At 34.5% G+C, this 26,573-nt stretch overlaps 5 protein-coding genes and 1 non-coding gene across 6 annotated transcripts; 2 read left to right on the forward strand and 4 right to left on the reverse strand.

The window, feature by feature from the left end:
• Window positions 1-2,833: 2,833 nt before the first annotated feature.
• On the forward strand, window positions 2,834-5,039 carry LOC122589219 (cyclin-dependent kinase G-2-like). Its single transcript, XM_043761471.1, has one exon. The coding sequence runs from the start codon at window positions 3,291-3,293 to the stop codon at window positions 4,944-4,946; it is 1,656 nt and encodes a 551-aa protein (XP_043617406.1). The 5' UTR covers window positions 2,834-3,290; the 3' UTR covers window positions 4,947-5,039.
• Window positions 5,040-6,199: 1,160 nt separating this feature from the next.
• Window positions 6,200-12,102, reverse strand: LOC122589218 (4-coumarate--CoA ligase-like 9). Its single transcript, XM_043761469.1, has 6 exons — window positions 10,891-12,102; window positions 7,968-8,157; window positions 7,377-7,522; window positions 7,215-7,282; window positions 6,698-6,800; window positions 6,200-6,550 (listed from the first exon to the last, which is right to left on the reverse strand). The coding sequence occupies exons 1-6, from the start codon at window positions 11,950-11,952 to the stop codon at window positions 6,428-6,430; spliced, it is 1,692 nt and encodes a 563-aa protein (XP_043617404.1). The 5' UTR covers window positions 11,953-12,102; the 3' UTR covers window positions 6,200-6,427.
• A 2,920-nt stretch (window positions 12,103-15,022) lies between these two features.
• Window positions 15,023-16,745, reverse strand: LOC122589550 (mitochondrial pyruvate carrier 1-like). The gene is made up of 5 exons (XM_043761844.1): window positions 16,620-16,745; window positions 15,983-16,109; window positions 15,756-15,810; window positions 15,383-15,518; window positions 15,023-15,249 (listed from the first exon to the last, which is right to left on the reverse strand). The coding sequence occupies exons 2-5, from the start codon at window positions 16,073-16,075 to the stop codon at window positions 15,210-15,212; spliced, it is 324 nt and encodes a 107-aa protein (XP_043617779.1). The 5' UTR covers window positions 16,076-16,109; window positions 16,620-16,745; the 3' UTR covers window positions 15,023-15,209.
• A 2,550-nt stretch (window positions 16,746-19,295) lies between these two features.
• On the reverse strand, window positions 19,296-21,282 carry LOC122589123 (mitochondrial pyruvate carrier 1-like). Its single transcript, XM_043761368.1, has 5 exons — window positions 21,158-21,282; window positions 20,111-20,237; window positions 19,978-20,032; window positions 19,761-19,896; window positions 19,296-19,641 (listed from the first exon to the last, which is right to left on the reverse strand). The coding sequence occupies exons 2-5, from the start codon at window positions 20,201-20,203 to the stop codon at window positions 19,602-19,604; spliced, it is 324 nt and encodes a 107-aa protein (XP_043617303.1). The 5' UTR covers window positions 20,204-20,237; window positions 21,158-21,282; the 3' UTR covers window positions 19,296-19,601.
• Window positions 21,283-22,210: 928 nt separating this feature from the next.
• On the reverse strand, window positions 22,211-24,737 carry LOC122590169 (O-fucosyltransferase 37). The gene is made up of 6 exons (XM_043762502.1): window positions 24,083-24,737; window positions 23,532-23,700; window positions 23,352-23,441; window positions 23,007-23,263; window positions 22,668-22,926; window positions 22,211-22,579 (listed from the first exon to the last, which is right to left on the reverse strand). The coding sequence occupies exons 1-6, from the start codon at window positions 24,658-24,660 to the stop codon at window positions 22,442-22,444; spliced, it is 1,491 nt and encodes a 496-aa protein (XP_043618437.1). The 5' UTR covers window positions 24,661-24,737; the 3' UTR covers window positions 22,211-22,441.
• A 796-nt stretch (window positions 24,738-25,533) lies between these two features.
• LOC122590333 lies at window positions 25,534-25,650 on the forward strand. Its single transcript, XR_006322473.1, has one exon. It is a non-coding gene; the product is annotated as a U5 spliceosomal RNA (small nuclear RNA).
• The last annotated feature ends 923 nt before the right edge of the window (window positions 25,651-26,573 follow it).

A 26,573-nucleotide genomic window follows, 5' to 3' on the forward strand; every position in this document is an offset into this window, starting at 1 on the left:
TAAATCTAGTTAACTACTTCTCCGGGCGGGTTTACCCCTATTAAAATATTAATCGTCGTGCTTTCGAGTGGATTTAGTAGGGGTTTTCCCCCATCGGGTATTTGAAATAGACATTTTTATTTCGAGGGAATTCTCTATCGCGGACCTACGTATGCTAGACCTCCCGTTGTCGAATCGTGACTAAAATTTTTAACGAAATCAACCTTTCAAAAAAAATAAAATAAAAAATCATTTTTCTGTGACTTCGCATATGTGTAGGAAGGGGGGTCTAGTCCATTAAATTGATAGGTTGATCACAAGAAAACACACAAAAGTTAAGAGAACCATTATCTATCATACCTTACAAAGTTGGGACTTAGCCCAAGAGGAAGGATCAGATTCTTATTATTTTACACACTCTTGCAAAATTGTGGCGATGTCATGTGAACATTCATGTCTAAGCAGCAAGCTATAATTTTATTTTTTTTCAAGTTACATAAGTAAATATTTGTAAAACTATTTTTGAAACCTTTTTTGGTTGATACCAAGTTCCATACCTACGATATTCATTTACATAATCTATATCTATACTATATTATAAAACAAATTCCCTATGTCTAAATTTTATATGTCTAAATTTTATATTTCTAACATTTACTTTTTCAAAATACCCCATATCTATTCAATATTTATTTAAAATAACTATAATACCATTTCTCTCTCTCTTCAAATCTCAACCAATCATTTTTTTTTCTCTCTCCTCTATAAATCATTTATTCATCCTGTTGGTGCATTTTCGGGTTACAACAACATTATATAAGTTTGTCTTGAGTCTATTAAATATGTACTTTTAATAAACGTTAAGTTTCCGCATGTGATAAAGTCAACCCCGGATTGATCAAACTTGTGTTGACTTGGTCGAACTCGAATGAGTCAAACTCGTGTTGACCTGGTCGAGCTCGAATGAGTCAAACTCGTGTTGACCTGGTCGAGCTCGAGTGAGTCAAACTCGTGTTGACCTGGTTGAGCTCGAATGAGTCAAACTCGTGTTGACCTGGCCGAGCTCGTGTGACTCGAGGTCGACTGATCAAACGAGTTGGCCCGATCCGGTCCATATTTAAGCCTATATATATATATATATATATATATATACAGATGTCAGGTTTAGGTTTCAAAAGAGAGTTTTAGTTGCAACTTGTAAATCTCTCAGATGTTTCATTTTCATATTTTCTGTTTACGAACTTGATATCTTACTTGTAATTACATTTACTGAAGTAATATACGGTTCTAATTCATATTCGTGTTTTTGATTACTTTTGTATAAGAATTTTCGCACTTATACATTAGTTACTTAATCTCGTTTGATCCGGTGGCATAGGGACTTTCACATCCAATTCATTCAAAATCTTTAATCTCAAAAACCGTACATCGATAAATTATAAAAATTATATGAGTGTTCTTACAATTTCATGATCTTTCATTGGAGATGTCATTCGATATATTTTCGACGAATTTTTAAATCCGGGGGCGAAGCCCGTACGGTTAGGCATTTGGCTATCACACTCTATGACCTAACACACTTTATGATTTATCAACCCACCATCTCACATTCTCACCGCTGCAACGCACGGATACTTGCTCGTGTAAATGTTTAAAATGAAATACGATTTGCAAAAGTAAGAAAAATAAAATAATAATTGTAGAACATAAGTTATTATTAAAGATTTTTTTTATATATAAAAGTCTTAAACATTAAAAAGTATTCCTTAGGTTGCAAAGTATACGTTCTCTGATAGAGGTGCACAAAAAGACCGGTTAACCTAAACAACCCGATACATAACTGGTTATCTTAACCGGTTATGAACCGATTCTGTACAAACCGATTATAGGTTATTATAAACCGTCGGTTCCTAACCGTTCCTTACTTTCAAAACAAAAATCGATTTTTAACCGGTTAACCTATAATTGGTTTTTTTCCAAAGATAATAACTTATAACCGGTTAACCTATATTTATTATTATTATTTTATTTATTGAACATAACCCTCACACAGTCTACCACACCCGTCGCTGTACTGTGAAACAAGACCTCGACAGAAACATTCAATTAGTCTTATAATTCAATCAATTTATGCAGATTTACATCTATACTTACCGTCGTCATCAATACTTGCTGTCAGACAACGTCGGAGATTATATCGCAAGGTAAAGAAGTCTTACTTATATTTTTGTAGGGTTTATTTCGATTGAAACAACGGAGAGAGACAGAGTGTTTTTTTTAATGAAACAGAGGTTTTTGTGGGTTTTTTTTTGCGTCGATCGATTGAATGGGGAAGAAAATAGAAAAGAATAAAGGAAATTCATGTTTCAGTTAATGATTCTGGTCTTCAATGTTTCTGTCTTGTCTCTGTATAATATTGTAATATGTCCATGTGGCTTGTCAATATTTCTACCTGTCTTGAGCTTCCGTTATTAAAAATTGGTACCAGTTAACCACTTTCGGTTAACCGTTTTTTATTAACTTTAATCGGTTCTATTGGTTGGAGTTTTTTTTTGTATAGAAACCGGTTATTGATAGGTATAGATTAGCCGTAACTGGTTATTTTTTTAAAAAATATAACCGGTTTCGGTTAGTGAAAAAAATAACCGAAACCGGTTAACTGGTATTTGCATCTCTACGTTCTCACACTTTTTAAGCATAAAACTTAAAAATAGGGCTAAGTGGAAGGCCCAACCCAGAAGCCCATTAGGGAAACTTGGTTGCAAAGTCACCGACTCACCGCTTACGCCCAACGCGTTATCTTCTTTGCTTATATATGTAGACATATAAATTGTAACGCGGCTGTCTTTTATCATATTTTATTTTACAAATTAAAAAGATATATCGATTGATTGATTGAGGGCGGCAGGATAAGGGCTTGTTGAAAATTCTCAATCTCGATTTCCACCGGCGATTTCGTTTTCCGGTAAGGCTTATCATCATATTGATTATAGGCCCTAAATATTCTTTAATTTGGGGCTCAAAAGTAAGGAAAAAGATCGTCTTATTGGTTCTTGTTGCTTGTGTTTTCTGTATTCAATTGAAAAAAAATATAAATAATAAATCTATATTGCTGTTTCTGTTTTTAATTTAGGGATATTGATAGGGCTTTTGATTTAGGGTTTCAGTCAAAAAAAAAAAAAAATCTTTCGGTCAAAATTAGTGGCTCTCTAGATCTGAATTAGGGTTTTTATTTTTCTTTTTTGTATTTGTTTTGTTATTTGGATTGTTGGGTGTTTAAAATCGGTTGTTGGTGTTTGTGTTTACTAATTATGGCGGCAGGACGACAGAATGTTTCCAGAAAAAGATACTCTAACCGTTTTGAAGAGGAAACTTACTCTTATAAAAAACGATATGATCAACGAGTTTCGAGCACCGTTTTTGCTCAAAGTTCAGGTGGAAGGAGCAGTGATCGTGGCCGGTCTGTGCACCGACTTGATCACGGGCTGCAGTATAGAAACAGGGAAGGTAATGATTGTTTAAACTCAGGTATTACGAAGAAAAGAAAGTTCTCACCTATTGTGTGGGAGGAGAGAGTCGAGAAGAAGGTTGTCGTTTCGTCTACCAACTCTATTTTTTCTGGATTGTCCCCACCTAATAGTAGAGATGCGAGTATTGAAAGATGTTCTGTCGATTCTCTTGTATCTAATGTTTCAGATGGAGTTGAGGTACCAAACTCATTTGCTTCAACAACACCTGATCAACAGGTCGAGATTGAAGATGGGGAGTATGTGGATGAACCAAAATTGTCCAAGTCAAAGTGGGCTTTGGAAGACTTGGCGACGGATGTCAACTGTTCAAGCCCTGAAAGTGGAGAGTTCAAGAGAGAAGGCTCTGAAGGGAACGGTGTCATGTCTTCTCTTTCTTCGGAGCATGGGCAGCCAGAGTATGTTGGTGATAAGGTTTCCAGTGATGACATGGATTACTATAGCTCTGAAAGTGAAGATGAACTTGAAATTTCTTTACGTAAAGGGCTTGGCATGCCTGGAGCGTGCAGGAACGTGTTTGAGTATGAAAGGCTAGGTAAGATTAGTGAAGGGACCTATGGTGTTGTATACAAAGCCAGGGATAAGAAAACCGGCGAAATTGTGGCTTTGAAGAAGGTCAAGAGTGGAAAGGAGAGTGAGGGTTTTCCTATAACTGCATTGCGGGAGATCAGTGTTCTTAGCTTATTGCAACACCCGTCTGTTGTAGATGTTAAAGAGGTGGTTATGGATGACTTCAATGGTGTTTACATGGTCATGGAGTACGTCGATAATGAGCTCAAAGGATACATGGAGCGAATGAAGCATCCGTTCAGCCAGAGTGAAGTCAAAAGCCTTATGTTGCAACTCTTAGAAGGGCTGTCTTATCTTCATGATAATTATGTGATGCATAGAGATTTGAAGACATCAAATTTGTTATTGAATAACAAAGGCGAGATGAAGATTTGTGACTTCGGGATGGCGCGAAGATACTCTGGTGTTGAAAAGCCTTACACTTCCTTAGTTGTTACTCTTTGGTACCGGGCACCTGAAGTTCTTCTTGGAATGAAGCAGTATACAACTGCTATTGATATGTGGTCGGTGGGTTGTATTATGGCAGAGCTGTTGACCAAGAAACCACTTTTTGACGGTAAACAGGAACTTGAACAGGTTAGCAAGATTTTCAGCACCCTTGGCACGCCAAATGACTCGATATGGCCTGGCTATTCAAAACTGCCCGGAGTCAAGGCTAATTTCGTGAAACAACCGTATAGTACTTTGAAGAAGAAGTTCCCGGTAGCAAGTTTTACTGGAGCTCCTACACTTACGGAGCTGGGATTTGATTTGTTAAGCAGGCTTTTGACATATGACCCGAAGAAGAGGATAACGGCAGAAGACGCTCTAAATCATGGATGGTTTCGTGAGGCTCCTCTCCCTGCAGAACATGTTAGGATTTGTAGATGATTTTTACCCGTTCGATCTGAACTGAAAATTACATTCATGATCTTTGTAACATAACATATATTTGATGAATTTCAATATATTATCATTAATGCACTTGATAATTTCTCTGTTTTTGTCCTCTGATTTGTTGGAACAGATACAATCGTTTCTGGATTTATGGTCAATTGCACTGGGGGAGGGTTGCTGAATAAACTTTTGACTAACACAAGTGTAAATTACAGTACAACTCAATTTATGCCATTATTCTGCATTTTGCTCTTAAAAGCTATTGAATTTTCTTTAGTTGTGTATTTGTTGCAGATCATTTAATCTAGCGACATAAACAAAAACATTGTTGTTTTTCATACCTACGGTTTTGAATCATATGTTATGAAAACGGGTTTACATTGCAACACAATGTTGCGAGGATTGGAAGTGAGTGATGAATTGGGAATAGGTGAATTGGTCTCCGGTGGCGGAGTCAATTAGGAAATCGGTGGTGGACGGTGAAAATGCTGGGTTGTATTGAAGGAGTGAGAGTGTGTATTCAGTGATTGAGAGTGGCTGTGATGCTGGATTGCTGGTGGCAGTTGGGATGGTGGCTGGAGGCTGTGGAAGATTTTTGTTTCTGGACAAAATCCATTTTGGGGGATTGGATAATCCGCCATGGAGACGATATTACTTTACTAATATTCCAGGGATGGAAGCGGCTAGTGGGATGATTAGATGTAATTATTAATTAAACGAATGTCATTAGGCGGCAACGAATCATTGATTAAGAAAATGTATGATATTAATCTCTTGTTTAGATATACTATGATTTTAATTTCTAATAATATGCTAAACGTGCCGACGGCACAGATGATGTAACAAAATTGAAGTGTTAATCACAGTTAAACTTGATTGAGATGGTATTAAAAAAATAACTGTGACTACACACAATAGGATTGATGTTCTTACATTTAAAATTGAGATAGTAATGTTTTAGGACGATTGAATTAAATAATGGCATTTTTAATTAACAAGTTGTATACAATTTCTAAGGCAAGCTGTATGAATTATGTTTTCTTTTCGGGCCATATAACAATGATGCTGCAACTGAGTAGAATTTTATCGAGTAACTTGAACTAAATTATAGACTTCTATAGTCGAGCATTTGTCAAGTTTAAGCTCGAAATGCTTATCGAGTCAAGCTAGAGCTTCTAATAGCTTGACATGAGTGATTGCTGAGTTTTTCAAGGTCAACTTGATATCTAGGAGATAACATTTTAAAGTACTGGAAATATTTGAACTTTAGTTATCGTTATAATTGGTCCCATCCATTGTAGTCTGACAGAACAACTCAATAGCATAATTTCAACATGATTATGATTGGAGAATAAAAAAATTGTTCTGAAAAGTTTAAAGCCTAGGCTTACATATCTAAAACCTTTGATGAACTATATAACCAAACTTGCCCCATATGTGTTTCCGTGAGAATATAAAGAACTTCCGTATCATAATCACAATTTAGAAGCTCCAGATAAAGCATGCTTAACCAGCTCCCTTCTCAATATCTTTCCAGCTGGGTTTTTCGGAATTGAGCTTATGAATGCAACTCTTCTAATCTTTTTGTACGGTGATACCTGCAGATATCATTGTCACGGACCCTTAGAATATTCTTTCTTTTTACTTTCACTTGTTACAAATGCCTTTAATTGAGGGAATGACCACAAGTTCTCTAAAAAATAGCAATACTAATATTGAGCAAGTAATTAAAGAAGTAGACATGCCTGTTTTGCAATTATCTCGATGATTTGGGCCTCGTTGATTTTGCTTCCGGGTCTTCTCACAACATAAGCCATGGGAATCTCCCCAGCTTCTTCATCGGGATATCTGAGTTTAGATGTCATTGAGACAAAACAATGTTATATGCAATCAATTAATTACACATCGGCCAAATGACAAATAAAGATCAGCATGTTCCAAAAAACTACAGATCGAAGCTGCTCAATCATCTAATAAGATGGCTCAGACTATAGGTGGTGATTTCAGGCTTTTATCCCACTTACTTATGAATGGGTTCAAATTATGTGCTATCCCTGTTGGATTAAATTTGTAAAATACTTCTTGAAAATAATAAGCTAAAAAAGGAAAAATATCAAACTGGTCAGAAAGTGCCCTAAGTGTAGTAGCTATAATGTAAACAAACTAAATCATCAGGCCAACCCAACTTGACCAGTTGCCATCATTCCCAAGCCTACCAACCATTTCACAAATTGTAGTTGATACTACATATTTAGAACTTACGGAATTACAGCAGCATCTGCAACTTCTGGAATTGAATGAAGGTATCGTTCCAATTCAGCTGGTGGGACCTGCCAAAAACAAATTGTGAAGGAAATGATGATGCTAACCTCGTAGCTGCTTACAAATCAATAGGTATGTATGCGTTCAAAGCATAGACGATACCTGATAAGCCTTATATTTGATTAATTCTTTTAATCGGTCAACAATGTAAAGAAACCCATCCGAATCAAAATAACAGAGGTCACCAGTCTTTAACCAGCCCTCAGAGTCCAATGTTGCGACAGTTGCTTCCTTATTTCCAACATAACCTGTACCATGTGTGGCGAAATGCAATTCAAGCTTATAGATCCTTGAGAAATATTTTTCATTTTCTCAAACCATCAACCAAGAACACACATATGAAGACTATCCGTTAACAACATCTCTGTTTTGTTTTTAACTTTTGAACATTTTTACTAAAAACATAAAAATATCAGACTAGAAGAATGCAATTGTATTAGGTCAATACGACTACAAATCTCAAATAAAGTTGAATGCAATTGGGTATGTTCATTCAGTTACATAATTTTCTACTTTTTCCATCTATCTCATCTTCCTTTTTATTTTCATCATGTAGGTGGGGTACTTATTGAGAGCATATACATTCCTTGTCCCCCATGTAGGAGGAGTACAAAACTACAAAAAGTTGAAAACACAGAGATAAAATGATCACTAGGTTATTACTTTTATAAACCAAGAGCTAAGATGCATCACCTTTCATGATCATGGGGCCTCTTAGCCACAGTTCTCCTTGCTGCATGGGAGATAGAGATTTACCGGTTTCAGGGTCAACTATTTTGGCCTCTACATTAGATGATAAACGACCTGCAGATCCATGACGGTCACACTCTTCTGGCTTATTCATTCCTGTAACCCCTCCTCCAGTCTCCGTCATACCGTATCCCTTAAAATATACACAAAAACAAATTCAGCTTCATAAACACTCACCAGAATTTTAACAACTAAAATTTGAAATTCAAGATTAATTATCTACCATCTTGCTATAGATTATCAGAATTTTATCTACAAAATAGTTATAATGAATGATTAAGCATGGTAACATCTTTGGGTGGCTACATGATCCTGAATACTCCAATTAGCATCATCGTAATTATTTAGGAGACAGGTCAGACAGTATTTTTAAGAATAATTAAGGAAGTAATTATATAGATATTCAATGGGTTTAAAGTTTGTTTGACACATTTGCATTTGTGTTTATGGCTTCTTTGGAATTGGTTAATTGAAGTGCTTGCCTACAATTTGTTTAATTTAAGTGCTTGCCTATATAGATATTCAACGGGTTTAAAGTTTGTTTTTATAGTGTGTTTGTTACTTTGTTAATTAGGACATCTCCAAATCTCCAATGGTTAAATTGTTGTATAAAAGCTTTCTTATAAAAAGCTATTGAAAAAGTTTTTACTCTAATGGCAAAAGGTTAAAAAAACAAAGAAAACCATCATATTACAATCAAATATAGATGAGAGATAGTGTTTATATTCATCAATAGATTGAAGAACTTCAACCTATATTCAATAAAAAAAAATCTTCTCTAATGATAAAAAGTTTTTAAAAAAATTTCCTTAACAAAAAATGCTTTTTACTAAGCTACCATTGAAAATGCTCTTATTGATTTGATCCGCATGAAGAAAATAATACACAGATAAGACAGTTAACTAACAAACACTCCCTAGTTAATTTTTGGGGTTGTAACAATGGATATTAGGAATTCAACACTTTTGTGGCGTCCTGATCCCCTAAAAGAACACGTCGTGGTCATTACTTTATCATTTTCATTAGTATGTTCCATGCACATGTAGTTTTTTTAGGCACATGTAGTTAACACAAAAAGAATTTCTAATTGTTGGATCACAACGTACCACTATGATTAAATAAGAGGTTGCTTTCCTAACTAACAACATTTAAAACTTATACTTAACTTTATTAAGGTGTGTGTTATTTGAAAATCCAGTCCATATCATTATTGTTTACATGTCTATATTGACTACATACCCTAGCTAGCTACTATTTTTGAATTTATTCAGCTTATAAGTATTTGTGCTAATTCTAGTAGTCATTTATACACATTAATTTCAATTTCAACATTTATAAGTTATAACTAAAAACATAATGTTCGCATGCTTTTTGCTATTTCTTTTCTTCTTAAATTTACTCAGACGAAATGATTTGTACACGGAAAATTGATGCATATACGTAAATCATTGACCTGTGCCATACAACCATTGTAATGTTGTATAGTATGTTCATGCCTCACTTTTTTCCTGTTGTAGAAATATAAATTTATGGACAAGTTTAGGAAGATATCTCATTTTTCTTAAAAAAAAAAGTAGCCAACCTATTTTGAACTAAAATTTGCCAATTTTATATCGAGTATCTGATAGGATTAATTACATTCAACGCGATGGTTCGTTTTGTATACATCATTATGAAAATAGAGAAGTTCGATTTTTTTGAAACGGTCCAAATCTGTCTTACTCAGCAGTTAAAAGAAAAAAAAGTTATTTAAATACCGACGGATCTACCTCTCAGCGACTCAGCTTCAAGCGCCCACATGAATTTGTAAAGGAGTTAGATCACTAGATGTAGTATTATATTTACGGATTTTGTTCTCCGTAACTCTTGGTGTTATATATAACAGGATAGGGTATCTTCTAAAGTTGAGATTAACCTTAAGTGAAGTTGGATAATTCTTAGTCTTTGACTGAAATTAATGGTAAGACCTTTAATTTTAATTCAAAGGTCCTTCCACCTTCAATTATAAAATTATTTGACTTTAAAAGATCATAATCAGTAATCCTATATAACATGTAATTGTATACTATCTAATAAAGAAAAAATACTATCTAATAGAGAAAAAACCTTTATTTTTTCCCTTTAAACAATTCAGCCTTTAAATTACCTTTTTTACACCTAACCTTATCTTAAACCCTAAAACACCATTACATAAGACCAAACATTTTCACACATATCTCATATTTCACAAGTGTCTCTTTTCATTAGCTAGGTTATTCTTTTACGTCAACTACATTTACATTAGTAACCACACCGTTAATGCCGCCGCATTGTGCGGGTACCGCTCTCGTTTATAAAAATGATCGTCCATAAAAAATAATGTCATATGAACTCTGAAGCATGGGCGCTACCAAAGGGAGCTAATGCCCCCTCGAAATTTAAATTTTATCATGTATTTTAAAATTTTTCATTAACTTTTAATTTTACTTTTTATGGATTTTTAATATTTTACCTTTTCTTATGTTTATTTTTTAATGGATTTTTAATTTTGTCTCCTCTGAATACCGCCTGGTACAACATTTTCGTGCGAGTTATTCGTAGCCTAAATTCCTAAAGAACTATGTTTATGAGTATCAATTACAGTATTTATTTATCATTATTAAATAAAAGTATCAAAAAAAAAAAACTTTTTGAACGGCAAATAAAAGTATCAAATATCTAACATAAAAAAGCACAGTTAAAAAGTATATCTATCAACCAGACTACCAAATATCTTTTGAGTAAAAACGACAGACGATGACACCTCACGCCACGTAAACCAAACAAAAGTTATACAGTAAGTCCGTAATTAAACACGCGCTAACAGAGGCGCGTGTGAAGCAAATACCTGGACGATTTCGACGTCAGGAAACCTCGCCGCGAAGCTCTTGGCCACTTCTTTTCCAAGCGGAGCGCCACCACAACCGATCAACAAAAGCGAACTCAAATCATATTTCGAAACAAGGTCAGATTTCGCCATCGCCACCACAAGCGGCGGCGAAACCGGCATGTAGGTAACTTTATATCTCTCAACCGCCTTCAACATGTTTTCGAAATCAAATCTCCCCATTAAAACCAACGTCTCACCTACGGATACAGCCCTAATCAGCATAAAAAATCCGAAAACATGAAACAGAGGTAACGGAAACAGTGACACGGGGTGAGGTTCATTCCCAGCAGGGGCATTTTCGTCTTTTTTGAACCTGTTATGATATATCGAAGATGTTATAGCGATTAAATTTCGATGTGTCAGCTCCACTCCTTTAATTCGTCCGGTTGTACCAGACGAATATAGGATGGCTGACGTGTCAAACTGATTAATTCTCCGAAAAATTGAATTAATATTAGAAACAGGATGCAGTTGTAACATGGAAAGGAATTGAGGTGAATCTATAATTATGGTTGCGTCGCGTGACTGTAATAATGAAGAAGGTAGTTTTGAAACGACGTCGTTTGTAGCGAAAGTGATGACCGGGTTGCTGAGGTGGACGAGGTCGGAAATTTCGGATTTGGTGGAAACCGGGTTAACAGGTGAAACGGTTACACCGATTGATAAAAGAGCGAAATATATAACAGGAATGTGAATAGAAGCAGGGGAAATGATTAAGGCTACTTTGTTGTTGTTATTGTTTATAGAAGTGGAAATATCAGGGAATTTGGAAATGAGAAATTTTGCGAGGGATTGGAAATGAGTGATGAACTGGGAATAGGTGAGGCGGTTACCGGTGGCGGAGTCGATTAGGAAATCGGTGGTGGACGGTGAGAATGTAGGGTCGGATCGAAGGAGTGAGAGTGCGTATTCGGTGACTGAGAGTGGCTGTGACGGTGGTGGCAGTGGGGACGGTGGCCGGAGGCTGTGGAAGATTTTTGTTTCGGGACAGAATCCATTTTGGGGATTCACTACTGCCATAGGGAAACGAATGAATGGAAGTGTGGGAACACACAACTGCTGGAAAAAACAGATTTGATTTTGTGGTTTTCAAGTTGAACTGATTAATTTTATGTTTGAATGGTGATGTGTTTGGTCCAACATATATGTGGATATAACTTTTGTCTTGCGGTGTGCTATAATTTGTTTATTAATATTGATTTGGATGTTTGAAACTTGAAAGTCCTTTTGATATAAATTTATGTACAATAAGTTTAAAAGTCCTTATTAATAATGGCGATTCTCACTATATAAACTTTATATATAGAAATACTACAGTGTGTGTGAACAATATGAGTAGTATTTAATTCATGATACAAATGACATACATTACTAACGAAGATATAATTTTGTTTTAATAAATTTGTGATCATAATTTATTTGTTATCAATCTATATACAAACTAAATTATGATAACCATACATATATAACTATCTAATACTTCTAATATCTAATACTATCTTATAAAATGTTTTGTTTTTTTTTTTTCAAATCTCAATTAAGTACCTAAATTACCTTTATTCTTAATTTACTAATTTATACATCTCTACCTAATATATCTATAGTACTCTTAAATCTAAATCATTTATTTTTCTCTCTCCTCAAATCTAAACCACTCATTTTTTTTTCCCTCTCCTCCATAAATCATTTTATTCTTCTAATTCATTCAAAATCTTTTATCTTAAAAACCGTATATCGATAAATTATAAAAATTGTATGGGTGTTCCTAAAATTCTATACTTTTTCATTAGAAAAGTCATTCGATATACTTTCGATGAATTTTTTAATCCAAGGGAAGAGTCCGTACGGTTAAGGCATTTGACTATTATACCCTATGACTTGACCTATCACCCCACCATCTCACCGCCGCAACCCGCAGACACTATCTTTCGTATAAAATAACCCATAAAACTCGCTTGCTCAACTAATATATTGGAACCTTTTTGACCATTCTAACCGTTTTTTAAAACATAAAATATCTACATTACTCTATAAACCAAACTAGTCATTGCCCTTTTAAGTAATTAAGATTTTAAAATGATCATATTACCCTTCTTCTTTGTTCACCAATTTAAACATTTTCACATATATACCTATAATACCCTTAATGAAATAAATTACAATATAGATCCTCCAACCCTTAATAAACCATATTAACCCCTCTTACATCAATTAATTTACATTGACCAGCACGCCACCACCGCCGTCATCGCCGCCACACTGCCGCCATCGCCACACCTTCGTTGCTACCACCATCACCGACGCATCGCGCTGACATCCTCTAGTAAAGCTAATATGTGTTCAAAGAAAAACGTTAAACAAGGTGTTTTCATGTTTGGTCCAATCAAAATTTACAAGTCTTTATCTCTAATGTATACAACTTAATCGAAAATTTGAAATATCTTCCTGATCGTTTTCAAACATTTTTCTTGACCGCTCTTAAGATATTTACATACTAAAGTTCAAACTTGAAAATTTTGATTGTAAAACTTCTAGTGATCAATGAGTTGATACATTGCAAATTTAGCTGCTTAAGTAAAATGACAAGAATGAAAATCATGAACTTCCAGTCTTTTAGTGATCCATGAGTTGATATATTACAAATGTCTGATTGTCTGTTCGATTTATAAAAGTTTTATAACTCTATAGAACTATGGATAATAATGGATGTAGATGAATAAAATGAAAATTGAAAAGTCTTATAATAAGTTGTAACAAGACATGATATCAAACCTAAAGAAAGGTTTATCATCGAAGATTCTCTAATGTTTGTCAAACTCCCCATGGGGACATGCTAGCTTAAAACATCTCCGTCAAGATTAACGGCCACGAATCAAGTCACATATCAAAGGCATTTGAGTAAAGAAAAAAGAAAAATAAAACACATATCAAGCAATATACGTGTTACTTAGTATTTTGTCATTCATTTATATCAATAAAACATGACTGGAAAAAGCAATGGATCATTTCATTTGCTTTTTTATTTATGCCATTATTATTATATTATTATTATTATTATTATTATTATTGTTATTATTATTATTATTATTAATATTATTATTTTTATCATGTCTAGCCAAAGTGTCCAAAGATGAATTCTCTATATTTGAAAGGAATTTGGCCAATTGAATGTTTATTTTGTAGCTAGAGATTAGGGATCTTTCACATACCTAATTATGTCTAACCAAAATGTCCAACCATGGTTGGTTATTAGTGGTTATCATCTTAATTACAAACTCATTGCATCATCCCCAATTAACTCGTGAAGATCTCATATGTCGTTTACGTATCTAATTTTAGTTAGCAGAGTTTTGCAAATTTATCGGTGGCAACATTGATTTATTTTATACTAATATCTTAGAAAGATAAGAATTTTGTTTTTCCAGTTCAAAGTACATATTCAAATAAATGATAAATATCCGTTGTATTTAATCAAAGACATTGGTTATTTATATCTCGTATGGGCCTCTTACGGCCCTCCAAGTAAATAGGCCTTTATGAATATGAAAAATTTGAGCTTGTAAATATCTTTTACATTCATGTGACTTAAGAAATAAAAGGCATAATTTTATTAGACTAATTAGTTAGTGTTGGGTTTAAAGTTAAAACTCAATTTCCAAGCCTACCATTATAGTTTAGAGTGAAACTGTGAAAGCGAATTAGAGTAAAATCTTATTGGGCCTAAAGTAAGTATGGTATGGTTGAAAACAGTTTCCATTGTTGGATGTAAATCCAAGTTAAGGTTGTTTTTTCTCTTGAGTTTATAATTAATAGTTAGTATTCGAGATATCATTATGACATTTAATTGGACAGTATATGAAACTTGAATCATGAATATCTGGGATGAAACTCAAGACTTGTTGAGATACCACAGTGAAGTCATTTTTTGATGTATCTAAAATTAGTGATTTTTCAAGCTTTTCAAATCCTTTACGAATCTTGTTTGAGTCAAGTTTGGGTTTGCATCATGGAATTGGTGGATAGCATAAGTTTCCGAGTCGAGCCCGAGCCCTTTCGAACTTGAATTTGGTTAGGCTCGTTGACATCCATGAACGGAAGCAAGATTAGAATGAATTATAAGAAGGGAACAAAAGGATGAGTTTGAGTTCTTAAAATTCACAAAAAACATAGTAATCAAAAACATTACCACAAAGAAGAAAAGCAGTAAAGAAGACAAGAACCACCCAAACATAGGCACATAACAGGAAGGGTTAGAAACCATCTTTAGTACTCTATAGTCATGTTGATGGTGCCTTTTTTTCCTTCTGCTGCAAATACCTTTAAAAGAAAAGGGAAGAAAGGATAAGCATTTGGTGTACATAGAGGTTGTTTGCCAAATATTTGGTGAAGGAAGACAGTTTTGTAAAATTATTAGTATGCAATTAGAATCACATTCCATCATGTAGCTTACCCTTGACCTTTTGCCCAACGTGAAAGCTGATACAGTTGGACTGATTCATTTAAGCAATGGCTTGCAAGAAGCATATGGTTGCGAGGCCGCACCATCCAAGCAAACCTCATGAATAAGGCCGAATACACACACAATACTGCATCCAAAAGTAATAAATAAGAAACAGTTTCAGATATTGTGTGGTTCAACTGATAAGAAGCCTATTCAACTATTCCACATGAGAAAATCTCGCTGATAAAAATTTACAGAATCACAAATTGTAGGTGCTCCAAGTATCAACAGACTTGAATACCACACACACTCACTTCAAATAAACATCACTATATATGACGTACCATTTGTAAGTAAACATGATCCAACGGACTATACTAACCTCCAGTCATGTTGCCAGATAACAGCTCTGGTGGTTTTTGCATATCGGCCACCCCCTGCAACATTTTAGCACTCGTAACTCTATAAGGTCAGTATTCATGGCGTATATAGAGCAAACTATAGAAACAAATAAAGGTTGATCAATATATGATCTATATTAGGACCGCAGCCAGAAGTACTCGTAATAAAATAAAACTATTAAATGAATAAATTTGGGGAAAATCACACCGCAATGAAGAATCCCAAGTTGGATACAGGACCCCAGAAATGAGTCGTCTTAGGTCCAACAGGACTATTCAGAAATGCGCTGAAGTACGCCATATATATGTATATGATTTTGCAGTTAACCCCAAATCTGGAACAGGTACCAATTACAACAAGTTATACTAATTAAACACAACGTCAGTATCGAACCAATATTAATTTAATAAAAATGTCATAGATACATATATAAATCTGTCATGTATGCATAAAACCTGTTGCATTCACATCACCATCAATTACATACTGTCCCATATAGAAGTAACCATACATATCGTCAAATTGTAAAAAATAATTTGAGGAAAAAATTTATCTAAGCATCCATATATATGAATGTTTTCATAACTCTGATCTCTACAAACTGTATTCTACTATAAGTCCAGTTTATATGCAAAATCAGCTAGCTAGGTGGATATTTCTATATATGCCACTCGTAATTGCATCCGGAATTGAACGTTAAAACCAATACTTCATTGAGTAATAGTTAACTTCTTTAAGTAACAAGATCAACTTGTGAGCTGCTAAATTAAGGTAAACGTTTAATGCATAAAGGAATTCATGAACAGAATTAAACAATTTGAGTTATGTAGTTATATACACTTACAGTATTAATGGAAGAGATCGGAACGGTGGCCGGACGGAGATCAAATGGCAGAAATAGACTTCTACTTTGGCAGGATATTCTATTTAAAGTGGTATATTTGACCCCAACTAGTTTGGCAGAAAAACACTCTCCTACTTATTTGGACAACTGTATGCATTTAATAACTACTACTAATGTAATGTGATTAATATTTTAACCTTTATACTTAGACCTAATGACCTATCGACCAATAAGTTACGAATATAAGTTCTCGACCACTAAGTTACGAGTATAAGTTTTAGACTTTTGGTTTCATTTTGGACAAACTTATCTATACTAGTACTACGCATACAACTTTTTTATTTATAAATCATTTAATCCCTTTAAACTTTTTTTAAAAACAACTCGATAAACTTAAATTATCTCTCTTTTATATCTATTAATTTAACTATCTATATCTAATACATGTATAATATTATATTATTTACAACATATAATCTTTTAACCTTTAAACTGACTATATACCCAACCTTTTTTACATCAAATATTTTTACAATAATAACCACATTGACACCGTTACCATTAGCGTTACTACTGTCATTGCCACCACCGCCGCTTTTCAAGGCTTCAACGTTGTGTACTCAACGAATACTTGATTTTTAAATTCTAAATAAACTACCGGTTTCACGTGAATGCAAATATAGTTCCAAATAAAGAACTATGCATTCAATTAAAATGTTACTAGTAAACACTTGAGCTTACCAACTCTCCACGCCTCATTTGAACCGGCATTGTAAGAAAAAATAATGTTGTTATTGTTCCTTTTTATATGACAAGTGTTCATTATATATTGTTATTCTAATTTGGGTAAATGACATGAAAAGGTACTTAAGTTTCACTCATTTTTCAATCAAGGTACATTTCTTTCTATTTTTCAATTTAAGGATGTAACTTCATTTTTCTAAACTAGAATGAGACTTTTTAACCCATATTCTAGGTAACCGGTTTTAAGGATAATAATTTTTACTTACATATCATTCCTATATATCCATTAGCGTACTGAATCCAAAAATTCTTTATTCACCCCCACTATCTCATTCTTTTTTCATCCTCACAATCTCATTACTTCTCCTTTTATCATCTTTGACCATTATATTGACTATCGCTAGCCATTACCATCACCGAAAGCTAAATTCTTGAGAAAAATCAAATTCTTTAGGCCACTGCCATCGTAACTGTCGAAGAAGACCGTTAAAGGCTTGAAGTCGTCGAAGACCGCAACTGCAACTGCCAACGACCATCCTTCTGCTCACTTCATCCCCTCTCACTCATGAATCCACGAGTTATTCTTTTTTTTTTCTTCGAATGAAAGTATGAATAATTGAAAATTATGTAACCGTAGGTGATTTTTTTTTATTTCTTTATTGAGATGAAGATGATGGTAATGGATGGGTAGATCTTAAATTATTTGTCAAAATACAAAACCCCCCATATATGATTTTGAGGTTCTAGAAAAATAAATTAATGTTTGAAAAAATTCATCGAAGACACAAGCTTTTGATTGTATGGGTTGTCAGATGGAAGTATAATAGAAAAAATTGCTAATTAATGGTAGGTGATAGAAAGGGGGAAAAATAATGAAATTGTTGGGTTCTCCATCTTGTGGTATTGGTCGTTAGGCAGAGAGGAAGAAACAAACAATGACCGGCTATTGAATTAGGAAACCGTCTATTACATGTAAATATAACTTTTTAGTCTAAAAAAACAAGTAGAATCCTTAAATTGAAATATAAAAAGAAGTGTACCTTGATTGAAAAATGAGTAAAACTTAAGTATCTTTTTATGCCATTTGCCCTTCTAATTTTGGTCGAATTTTCATCCATAACAAAAAAAAAAAAAAAGAATATCTTTAAGAAAATGAACGAAGATAAACGTTAGATGACTATAAGATTCCTTTTTTGATGACAAATCTTAAAAGATAACAATTATTAAATGGAGATGGCTTGACAATATATCACTTCTTTTGTATGTGTCGTGTGAAAGTTATCCATTAATTAAGGTTTTGGATAAGACTTGTTCAATATACCAAGTTACCAACTAGGCAACTACTAACAGATATAAAGTGATTTGCGATATAAATCTTGAAAAATTATCACTGTCTTTGTTACGAAATACATAAATTACTTAAACTTACAAAAAGAGTTGAGGGGTATTTCGTTAAGAGTCTGATAGCTTATTGTTGGGGCGTACACTACCCTATAGCAAAGGGTAACCTGGGCTAACAGATGTTCGAGTCACAAAGTATAGTTTTTGATTCACTGACTCAGCCAAGTTTCAATCAAATACTTGCTCAAATTACTTGTAAAGATGTTTAAAGAGTTATTAACGAGTGTTAGCAGGGCTCTGGACATTGGAATTATGCCGAAGACAAGATTAACCCGATCAGGACAGAGAACTAAACATCTTTAACAAATTTAGTTAGAAGGTCAAATGTAACATCAAAATATACAAGTCATGGTGCGAAGACACTTTTTTAATAGCATCAACAGTGTCCTAACAAACTGCAAGATGTAGCATCAGCTCATAGGAGGTCTGCAAATAATTGTTGACAAGAACAGCAACAAGGGCTGCAGATAATCAGTCCTGTGATCAAGGTGGTCAGCGGGTTGAAAAAAAAAAAATCAAATCAAAGTAATGTAACCTTAAAGAACAAGTCTAATGCATTATTTTGTTTTGAAATTTCTTAGTACTTAATTTTCGTGATAACTCTAGTGTTTTCGTATAGTGAGCCATATGAAATAAGGGATACATGTACGCATGACACAGCTATATCCGTTACCCTATTGAAGGGAAACAGCATTTTGATTTCCTAATTCAACGAACTATATGATCAGAAACGCAGAAAAGACTACATCTACAGTCCTTACTGTTTGTGTACACTTTTTTAATTACAATAACCCCCTATATAGAAATCCATTAAGGGGGAAGAAAAACAATCTGATGTCAAGTCGAAGGCGTCGTATCTTCCTTCAGCTGTAAGTACCTTTCAAAATAAAACCAGGGTAAGTGATATTATGTGTATATGGAGTTGGTATGCAAAAGAACTGTGAAAAGAAGACGACATGAACAAAACGTGTTAGTATCACATCGATCGTAACTTACCCTTGACCTCTAGCCCAACGTGAAAGTTGATAAAGTTGAACCGTTTCATTTGAGGCATGGCATACAAGAAGTAGATAGTTGCGAGGCCGCACCATCCATGCAAATCTCATGCATAAAGCTGAATATACACACATCACTGCATTCAAAAGTAGTGGGTTACAAATATCGTCTCATCGAATCATTAAAAGTACTTGTGTCTAAATACACAACTACTGACCTCCAGTCATGTTGCCAGAAAGCATTTCTGGAGGTTTCTCAATGTCAGCCATTGCCTGTCACATTTCAGCAACCATAATTTCTTAAAGTGTGTTGTTGTTGAAAAGAAAATACTACTCCGTGGAAAAACATACCGCAGCAACAAATCCCCAATTGGCTACAGGGCCCCAGAAATGGGTAGTCTTGGGTCCAACAGGACTATTAAGGAATGTCCTGAAGTACGACATATATATATATATGATCTTGCAGCTAAGAGTACCTCTGCAATGGCAGCATTTACATTAAGTTAAATTAAGCACATTTTGTCATCAAAATACTAGCACTTGACCAGACAACCAAGTGGTCTAATGGTAGGCAGTCTTATTTCCTTACAAGAGGTTTCAGATATGAAACATGTACTAGTCAAATATCCCCGAGGGGAGCCAGAGAAATGGCTGAAACCGGCCACGGAAAAAAACCAATTAAACGCTACATCTGATTTAAAAAATGGCTCGTCGTCCCTGGGTTATCGGGACAGGGAAAATATGATAACTGCATTTATGCATTTAAAGAGACTTGAACTCACAACCTTTTGGTTGATGGGTTACATGCAATCCATCCAGGTCAACTATAGATTGTAATAATAGAACAAGATAAATATGATAACTGCATTTATGCAAGAAACACTTCCCAGAATGACCATTGCACACAGAAAAAAAAAAAGAAAGAAAGAAAAAAAGGTTTTTGGTTAAATCATCAAGGCAACCACATAAACATAACTACAACAGGGGAAAACCCGTTGGCACTAATAAAGAAACCGCCCTACATCGTAAGAGTTAGCATACGAAATGCTGAGCAGATCAGATCAACCCTTTTAAGTAGATATGTTTAGCACCCATCAACACCATATCTTCGTATTTTCTTGAAAAAGTAATATTATAATTTCTTTCGAGTTACAGCAGCCAATGATTGCGGATAAGTTCATGCATCACTTATTAAGATATATAACTACATCACACCTCCCCCTTATGCCAGGATTGGGTGCTTGCTTCTACAAAATGAACTTTTTTTTATCTTATCAACAAAATTGAAATCAGTAATCCTATGTAAATTCCACAACTCCACATACATGGTAACAACTATCAGATAGGTGAAGAAAAGAATTGAAGAAGAACACTGAAGAAGGGATAAGAAAATCTAACCGTGGTCGGCCGGAGGAGATGAAATTGGAAAGAACAAGTCTGAGACGGACGAATGATAGTGTATTATTTTGTATTTATGCATCTAGAAGTCCACCTACTCACGGACATATCCTCTCATTAAATTGCAACTATTCCTTAATCTTATTATATACAGTACTAAATTAAAATAGGCTTGTACTAAATAAATTGTATAGTCAACTACAAAATTTATGTATCTTCATAATTTAATATATAAATGCTAATAAACATATCATTTCCCATCTTTAATCCCCTGAATATGCTCATCAAGTTTGAATCATTCTATCATTTACAATTGCTATGTAATTTACAAAAATACACTACCACAAGGTTTTGACTAGTTCTTATTTGTTACATACTAGAGTCGTACCCACGCAATAAGACGGGGTGCCGGCCACAAGAGGTGGTGGCTGCGATAGGTGGCGGTGGCGGTGGTAGCGGTGTGATATTAATATAAAAGTAATTGACATAAAGGGTAGTAGTTATTTTAAGATAAACGAGTCATATGCTCGTGCAATGCGGCCACGATGGTGGTAGCGGCGCGAGGTGGTGGTGGTGGCGACGGATGGCGGCGGTGACGGGTGGTGGGGGCGGCAATTGTGGTAAATGTAAAAGTAGTTGATGTTAAAAGAAGGTATGGTGTAGTTATTTAAAGGATTGAGGCGTTTATGTTGTAAATTATTTTATTAAAGGTTTATAGGTATATTAGGTGTGAATGTTTAAATTAATGAATAAAAAGTATTTTTGGTAGTTTGGAGTTATAATCTGAGATTTAAGGAGGAGGTTTGAGTATAGATATAGGTACGACTAAGTCAATAGAAAAGAACACCAATTCAAGTTTTGTTAGAACCTTTATGGTCCATATCCAACTCGTATCAGGAAATGTTCATTTAGTAATACGTTGGAAGTAAAACACCGTTGCAGGTGTCTTTAGAAACATGGATGTTTTAGTCAATAACTCAATATCATCTCAAAGAAACGCTCAGAATGATGGTGTTTGTTTTTAGTGACACGGCCATTATTTGTAACCCGTAGAGTCTGACCATATACAAACGTTAACATCCTACAGAATCAGTGTAGTATGATTCAATTGGTATTAAACACTTGAAACTATACATCAGATTATAAACTCTTACAGTAACACAATTCTATGTTCACTTCCATTTATATATCCCAAGTCAAGATTCTATACAAAGGTCAAAATCCTGATGCAACTCCTGAATGGGTTCAAGAACAGCCATGATTCTGACCAAAACTATCCCATGGCTAGTGTTTGCACATACATTCTGGCAGCGGAAATGCTGTTACATCTCTGTCTCTCCTTTTACCCCTAGGCTGCGGTTGCCCATTGTAATTCGTAGACATTGTGACCAGTTTTCGATGTCCAACATATGCACGATGACCCTTACAAAACACAAACAATCCATATACAATCAAGTTCAACCTGAGTTATAAACTTCCAAAGATCAAGAGAGCGTCTATATATACATACCTGCAAGGCTTGAACCATGTGACCGTCATAAGAAGGCAGAAAAACATCACTACTTAGTGATACAATATAGTCTATTGCTGTCAAAATAATACTTCTGTTTCTGTATGGGTTGAGTTCAGCATCTCTAGCCAACATCTCCTTTGTCACCACATTAACAAACTCTGACTTAAACAGAAGAATGGCTCGATCACCCCCAAATGGATCCCCACCTGTAATGTACACTCGAGCATTCGCTGGAGCCCCTGATTCTTTTAGAAGTCTGCATTTTTAATCCAAAATGCAAGTAAATTATCTCGAATATATATTGGTTTTAAAACATAAAAGAGTCTAAAAGTGTACCTTGCTGCTTGTAACACATGTAGAGGGCAACTTATATTTGATGATGTGGTAAGAAACTCGGGATGAGACTCCCTTTCTTTGCTTATAAGGATGTCATAGTCAGGGCCTAAGCCTGTGGAGCAACCTGTTTTGATCCACAAATCTTTTTCTAAACTAAGATGAAGGGCGATGTATGGCCCTTCAATCCACATTCTCCTGGCAATACGGTTACCAAGTTCTGTAACTGGTCTAGCAAATTTAAGTGCATGAAATGCTACCTGCAACAAGCAAATGTGATCATGGATTCATGAAATTTGAAAGATCTCAAACTGCAAAAATGTAGAAATCGTTCATAAGATTTAACACCTTGCATCGAAGTTTCTGAAGGTCTGGTGGCAGATTCTTTGTAAGTTTTGAATCTAACCCTGTCAATACAAGAGATCCTTTTTCATTGAGCTGCAAAATGTGAAAGTTGTGAAGATTCTTAGTGGTAATCCTTTCTAGAGGTAAAACTCAGCAGTTATGTATATCAGCAATGTGCCTTACTTTCTTGAAAAATCTTGCACGAATCCAAAACGGCGGAACATTATGTGGAATATGATTCTTTAATGATTGCCATGACACGACATGTGTCGAGGGAAGAGATGATACTACTCGAATGTCGGCTTTTAAAGTCTTCCTAAAGTGTTCTACATCAAAAATTTCTGAAAATTCACTGCAAAATCATCACAAATCAAGTTTTTGTGTCCTTCAAACACCCCATAGATTCAGATTAAACAGTACTAATGATTTTACTACATTCCCATATAAAGTACTCCTAACTATGAACCATTAATCATCAATTACAACCTAAAATCACAGATTTAACCCCAATCAATTATACAATTCATAATCCAACTATAGATTAGAACACAAATCGTATGCTAACCATCTACATTTAATTTTCCACAAGATCTTGATTCTTGAAAACTTAACTCTAAATCAGATATAAATATACATTTCTTAAAGATCATGATCATCAACAACTATCAACTGGACTAAATTCCAAACACTAAAAATTAAATTTAGGGACTGTAAAAAAAAAAAGAAAAAATTACCTTTCATCACCCTGTAAAATCGGTAAAACCAACGCAGCTTCAAGAATCCTAGCAATAACAACAGCATCAACAATCTGATTCCTTAGCTCAACCAATCCACCAGAAACCACAACCACCAAAAACCTCTTCTCCTCATTTGCAATCTTAACCGATCTTTTCCGATACTTTAAACTAAAATGCAAACACGGCCGGTATCCCTCCCCATCCGGCTGCTTCCAAAACTCCGTCCCAACCACCGTCCGTGGTGGCAACGGCACCATCGACGTCGTGTCAAGACTCACCGTATCGTCGTTTTCGACACCTGGATCCTGAAATACGGACGACAAAGAAGCAAGAACTAACGGCGAGTAGGTGGGCACGTGTGTGATTGCAGAGAGTGAGGGTCTGGAATGAAGTGATTCGATGGACACGAAACATAGAATCGAAGCGAGAAAGAAAGTGAAGATGAAGAGGAGAGTGTGTGACGAATTCGGGTTTGATTTGGGGGAAAGTAGATGGAGAAATTGGGGGTAAAGTTGGGGATTTAGGGTCACGGTTAACAATGATTTCTTGGTGGATTTGGGTTTGGATTTTGCCATTGATTAATTAGAGATGACTAACTGTGAGTGAGATTGATTGATTGAGAGCTGAGTGTGTGTGTGTGCAACAGAATGATCGAATTGATTTGAGAGTTTGTTAATTTTGGAGGGAATTTGAGTAACGGACGGACTTCGTTGTATAAATTTTGACTTTCTTTTTGGATATTAGGGGCGTTTATGTATGAAAAATATTTTTTGAGTTAATTTAACAATTTTAAAAAAGTGAAATAAGTTTTCCATCTTTAAAAAACAAATAAAAACTTTGACAAAGGATATTAGCTAATATTGCAGTGTAAACAACGCATGTTTGCTTAAATCTTCTATCCAAAAATTGGCTTTAAAAGCAAGTAAGCAGTATGTTTGGTGGAAGAATATGTTTACCGTCTTAAATAGTTGTAATTTAAGTTACATCGATGGCAATAAAATTCACTAGGGGGAAATGGGTAAGTTTCATGGTTAACATTTGCCTTGACGTTTTGATCAAACAAGTGTATACTACAGTATTAGTGTATTACTACTAATAATCAGATATCTAAGTCTAAAACATCCAACTATTAATATCAGATTATCAGCTGATAAAGCTCATTATTATGACTGACAATGCTAAAACCAAAACAAGTCCAATATATATAAAACAAACGAATTAGACTTTAAAATCTTATTTTAATTAAACTTATGTATGTATAATGATAGAATAAAAGCACCCGCAAATACTATTTAAAATCGTGTAAAGGCAATTGAAAAAAAGAAATGAAAAAGGGGAAGGTTGGCAGGGTGAGTGTTGTGTTTTATCCCACATCGGTAGGTTATTGATTTACAAAGTGGGGATGGTCTCATTATAATGAAATGAGGTGCTGAAAGGAAAAGGCACGCAGCCATGCAATGAGCACAAAGCGAACTATTCTTTCGCCTTTTACTAAAGAATACCGTGTGCTCGTTGTATAAAGTGGCATACGCCTATTTTTGGAGAGTTCCTTTCTTTAAAGGACTCCAACCAATCTATCAGTTTCGAACTTTCTTTATTTTATTGAATTTCATTCTAAACTACTATGAAATAAGGTAATGTAATAAAAAGTTCTGTCGAAACATGTTATAATATGTATTATCTCTAAACTTCATACTCATGCTTGTTCATGTTCCGGGCCCTATGTTTCTGTATAAGAATATGTTCATTGTGCATTTCATAATATCCTGGTGTGATTGTATCGATACATACTTGCATGGTACAACATGTTCATGACTTAATTCAACATAACAGATAAGTTTAACCAAGTGTATTTATTTCCAATAGGAAAGTAATATCTCTAACCAGTTTTTGAGAAATAACTTGATGGTAAAACTGAATTGATATCCAAGTTTCTTGAGGTTGAAAAGTAATACAAGTTAAGAATTATTACAATCATCAAAATTATCAGTCATCATGAAAGAAAATGATGAGTATGAGTTGATACACATTCTCTAATCTTGCAAGAACTCGTATTTACATACAGAAACTTTATCATCAAAACCAAATTTATAGCATTCGAGTTTAGAGTTTAAAAAAATCATAAACTTTGATATAAAATGTTCAATTCGCAGGTGTTTTTAAATACCTAAAATTTTAGAGCAAAAACAACGGAATACAAGTGAAAATGAGTATGGAGAGTAGATGCGGTGGATTTGTCCCTCATAGTCCAGATAGTGGAAGCAGAAAGTGAAACGTAGAGCCACACAAAATGAAAATAAGTTAGATATAAATTTAGTTGTCATAACAAATTAAAATTACACGGATATACACATAATATAAATGTATAAAACATGACTCCATTCAATCCAATTCCAATGCATAGTCATTGGTTAGATGGCCCAAGCAATTGTACTCGAACGAACACATATACACTCATTCATTCTTGAATGGTAGCCATAACTCCTGC

The sequence above is a fragment of the Erigeron canadensis genome, chromosome 2, assembly GCF_010389155.1.
Source record: "Erigeron canadensis isolate Cc75 chromosome 2, C_canadensis_v1, whole genome shotgun sequence".
Classification (NCBI taxonomy): domain Eukaryota; kingdom Viridiplantae; phylum Streptophyta; class Magnoliopsida; order Asterales; family Asteraceae; genus Erigeron; species Erigeron canadensis.

Excerpts from the sequence above, each read along its gene's own strand:
- LOC122589218 (XM_043761469.1), bottom strand. The coding sequence starts at position 11,952 with ATGGCAGTAGTGAATCCCCAAAATGGATTCTGTCCCGAAACAAAAATC. Across the intron at positions 7,283-7,376 it reads TCAAATATAAGGCTTATCAG|GTCCCACCAGCTGAATTGGA; the intron begins GTATCGTCTATG and ends TGTTTTTGGCAG. Across the intron at positions 6,551-6,697 it reads TCGAGATAATTGCAAAACAG|GTATCACCGTACAAAAAGAT; the intron begins GCATGTCTACTT and ends TGATATCTGCAG.
- LOC122589123 (XM_043761368.1), bottom strand. The coding sequence starts at position 20,203 with ATGTCGTACTTCAGGACATTCCTTAATAGTCCTGTTGGACCCAAGACT. Across the intron at positions 20,033-20,110 it reads ATTGGGGATTTGTTGCTGCG|GCAATGGCTGACATTGAGAA; the intron begins GTATGTTTTTCC and ends GAAATGTGACAG. Across the intron at positions 19,642-19,760 it reads CGTTGGGCTAGAGGTCAAGG|GTACTTACAGCTGAAGGAAG; the intron begins GTAAGTTACGAT and ends TTATTTTGAAAG.
- LOC122589550 (XM_043761844.1), bottom strand. The coding sequence starts at position 16,075 with ATGGCGTACTTCAGCGCATTTCTGAATAGTCCTGTTGGACCTAAGACG. Across the intron at positions 15,811-15,982 it reads ACTTGGGATTCTTCATTGCG|GGGGTGGCCGATATGCAAAA; the intron begins GTGTGATTTTCC and ends AAAATGTTGCAG. Across the intron at positions 15,250-15,382 it reads CGTTGGGCAAAAGGTCAAGG|GTATTTGCAGCAGAAGGAAA; the intron begins GTAAGCTACATG and ends TTTCTTTTAAAG.
- LOC122589219 (XM_043761471.1), top strand. The coding sequence starts at position 3,291 with ATGGCGGCAGGACGACAGAATGTTTCCAGAAAAAGATACTCTAACCGT.
- LOC122590169 (XM_043762502.1), bottom strand. The coding sequence starts at position 24,660 with ATGGCAAAATCCAAACCCAAATCCACCAAGAAATCATTGTTAACCGTG. Across the intron at positions 23,264-23,351 it reads TTCAGAAACTTCGATGCAAG|GTAGCATTTCATGCACTTAA; the intron begins GTGTTAAATCTT and ends TGCTTGTTGCAG. Across the intron at positions 22,580-22,667 it reads ACATGGTTCAAGCCTTGCAG|GGTCATCGTGCATATGTTGG; the intron begins GTATGTATATAT and ends GTGTTTTGTAAG.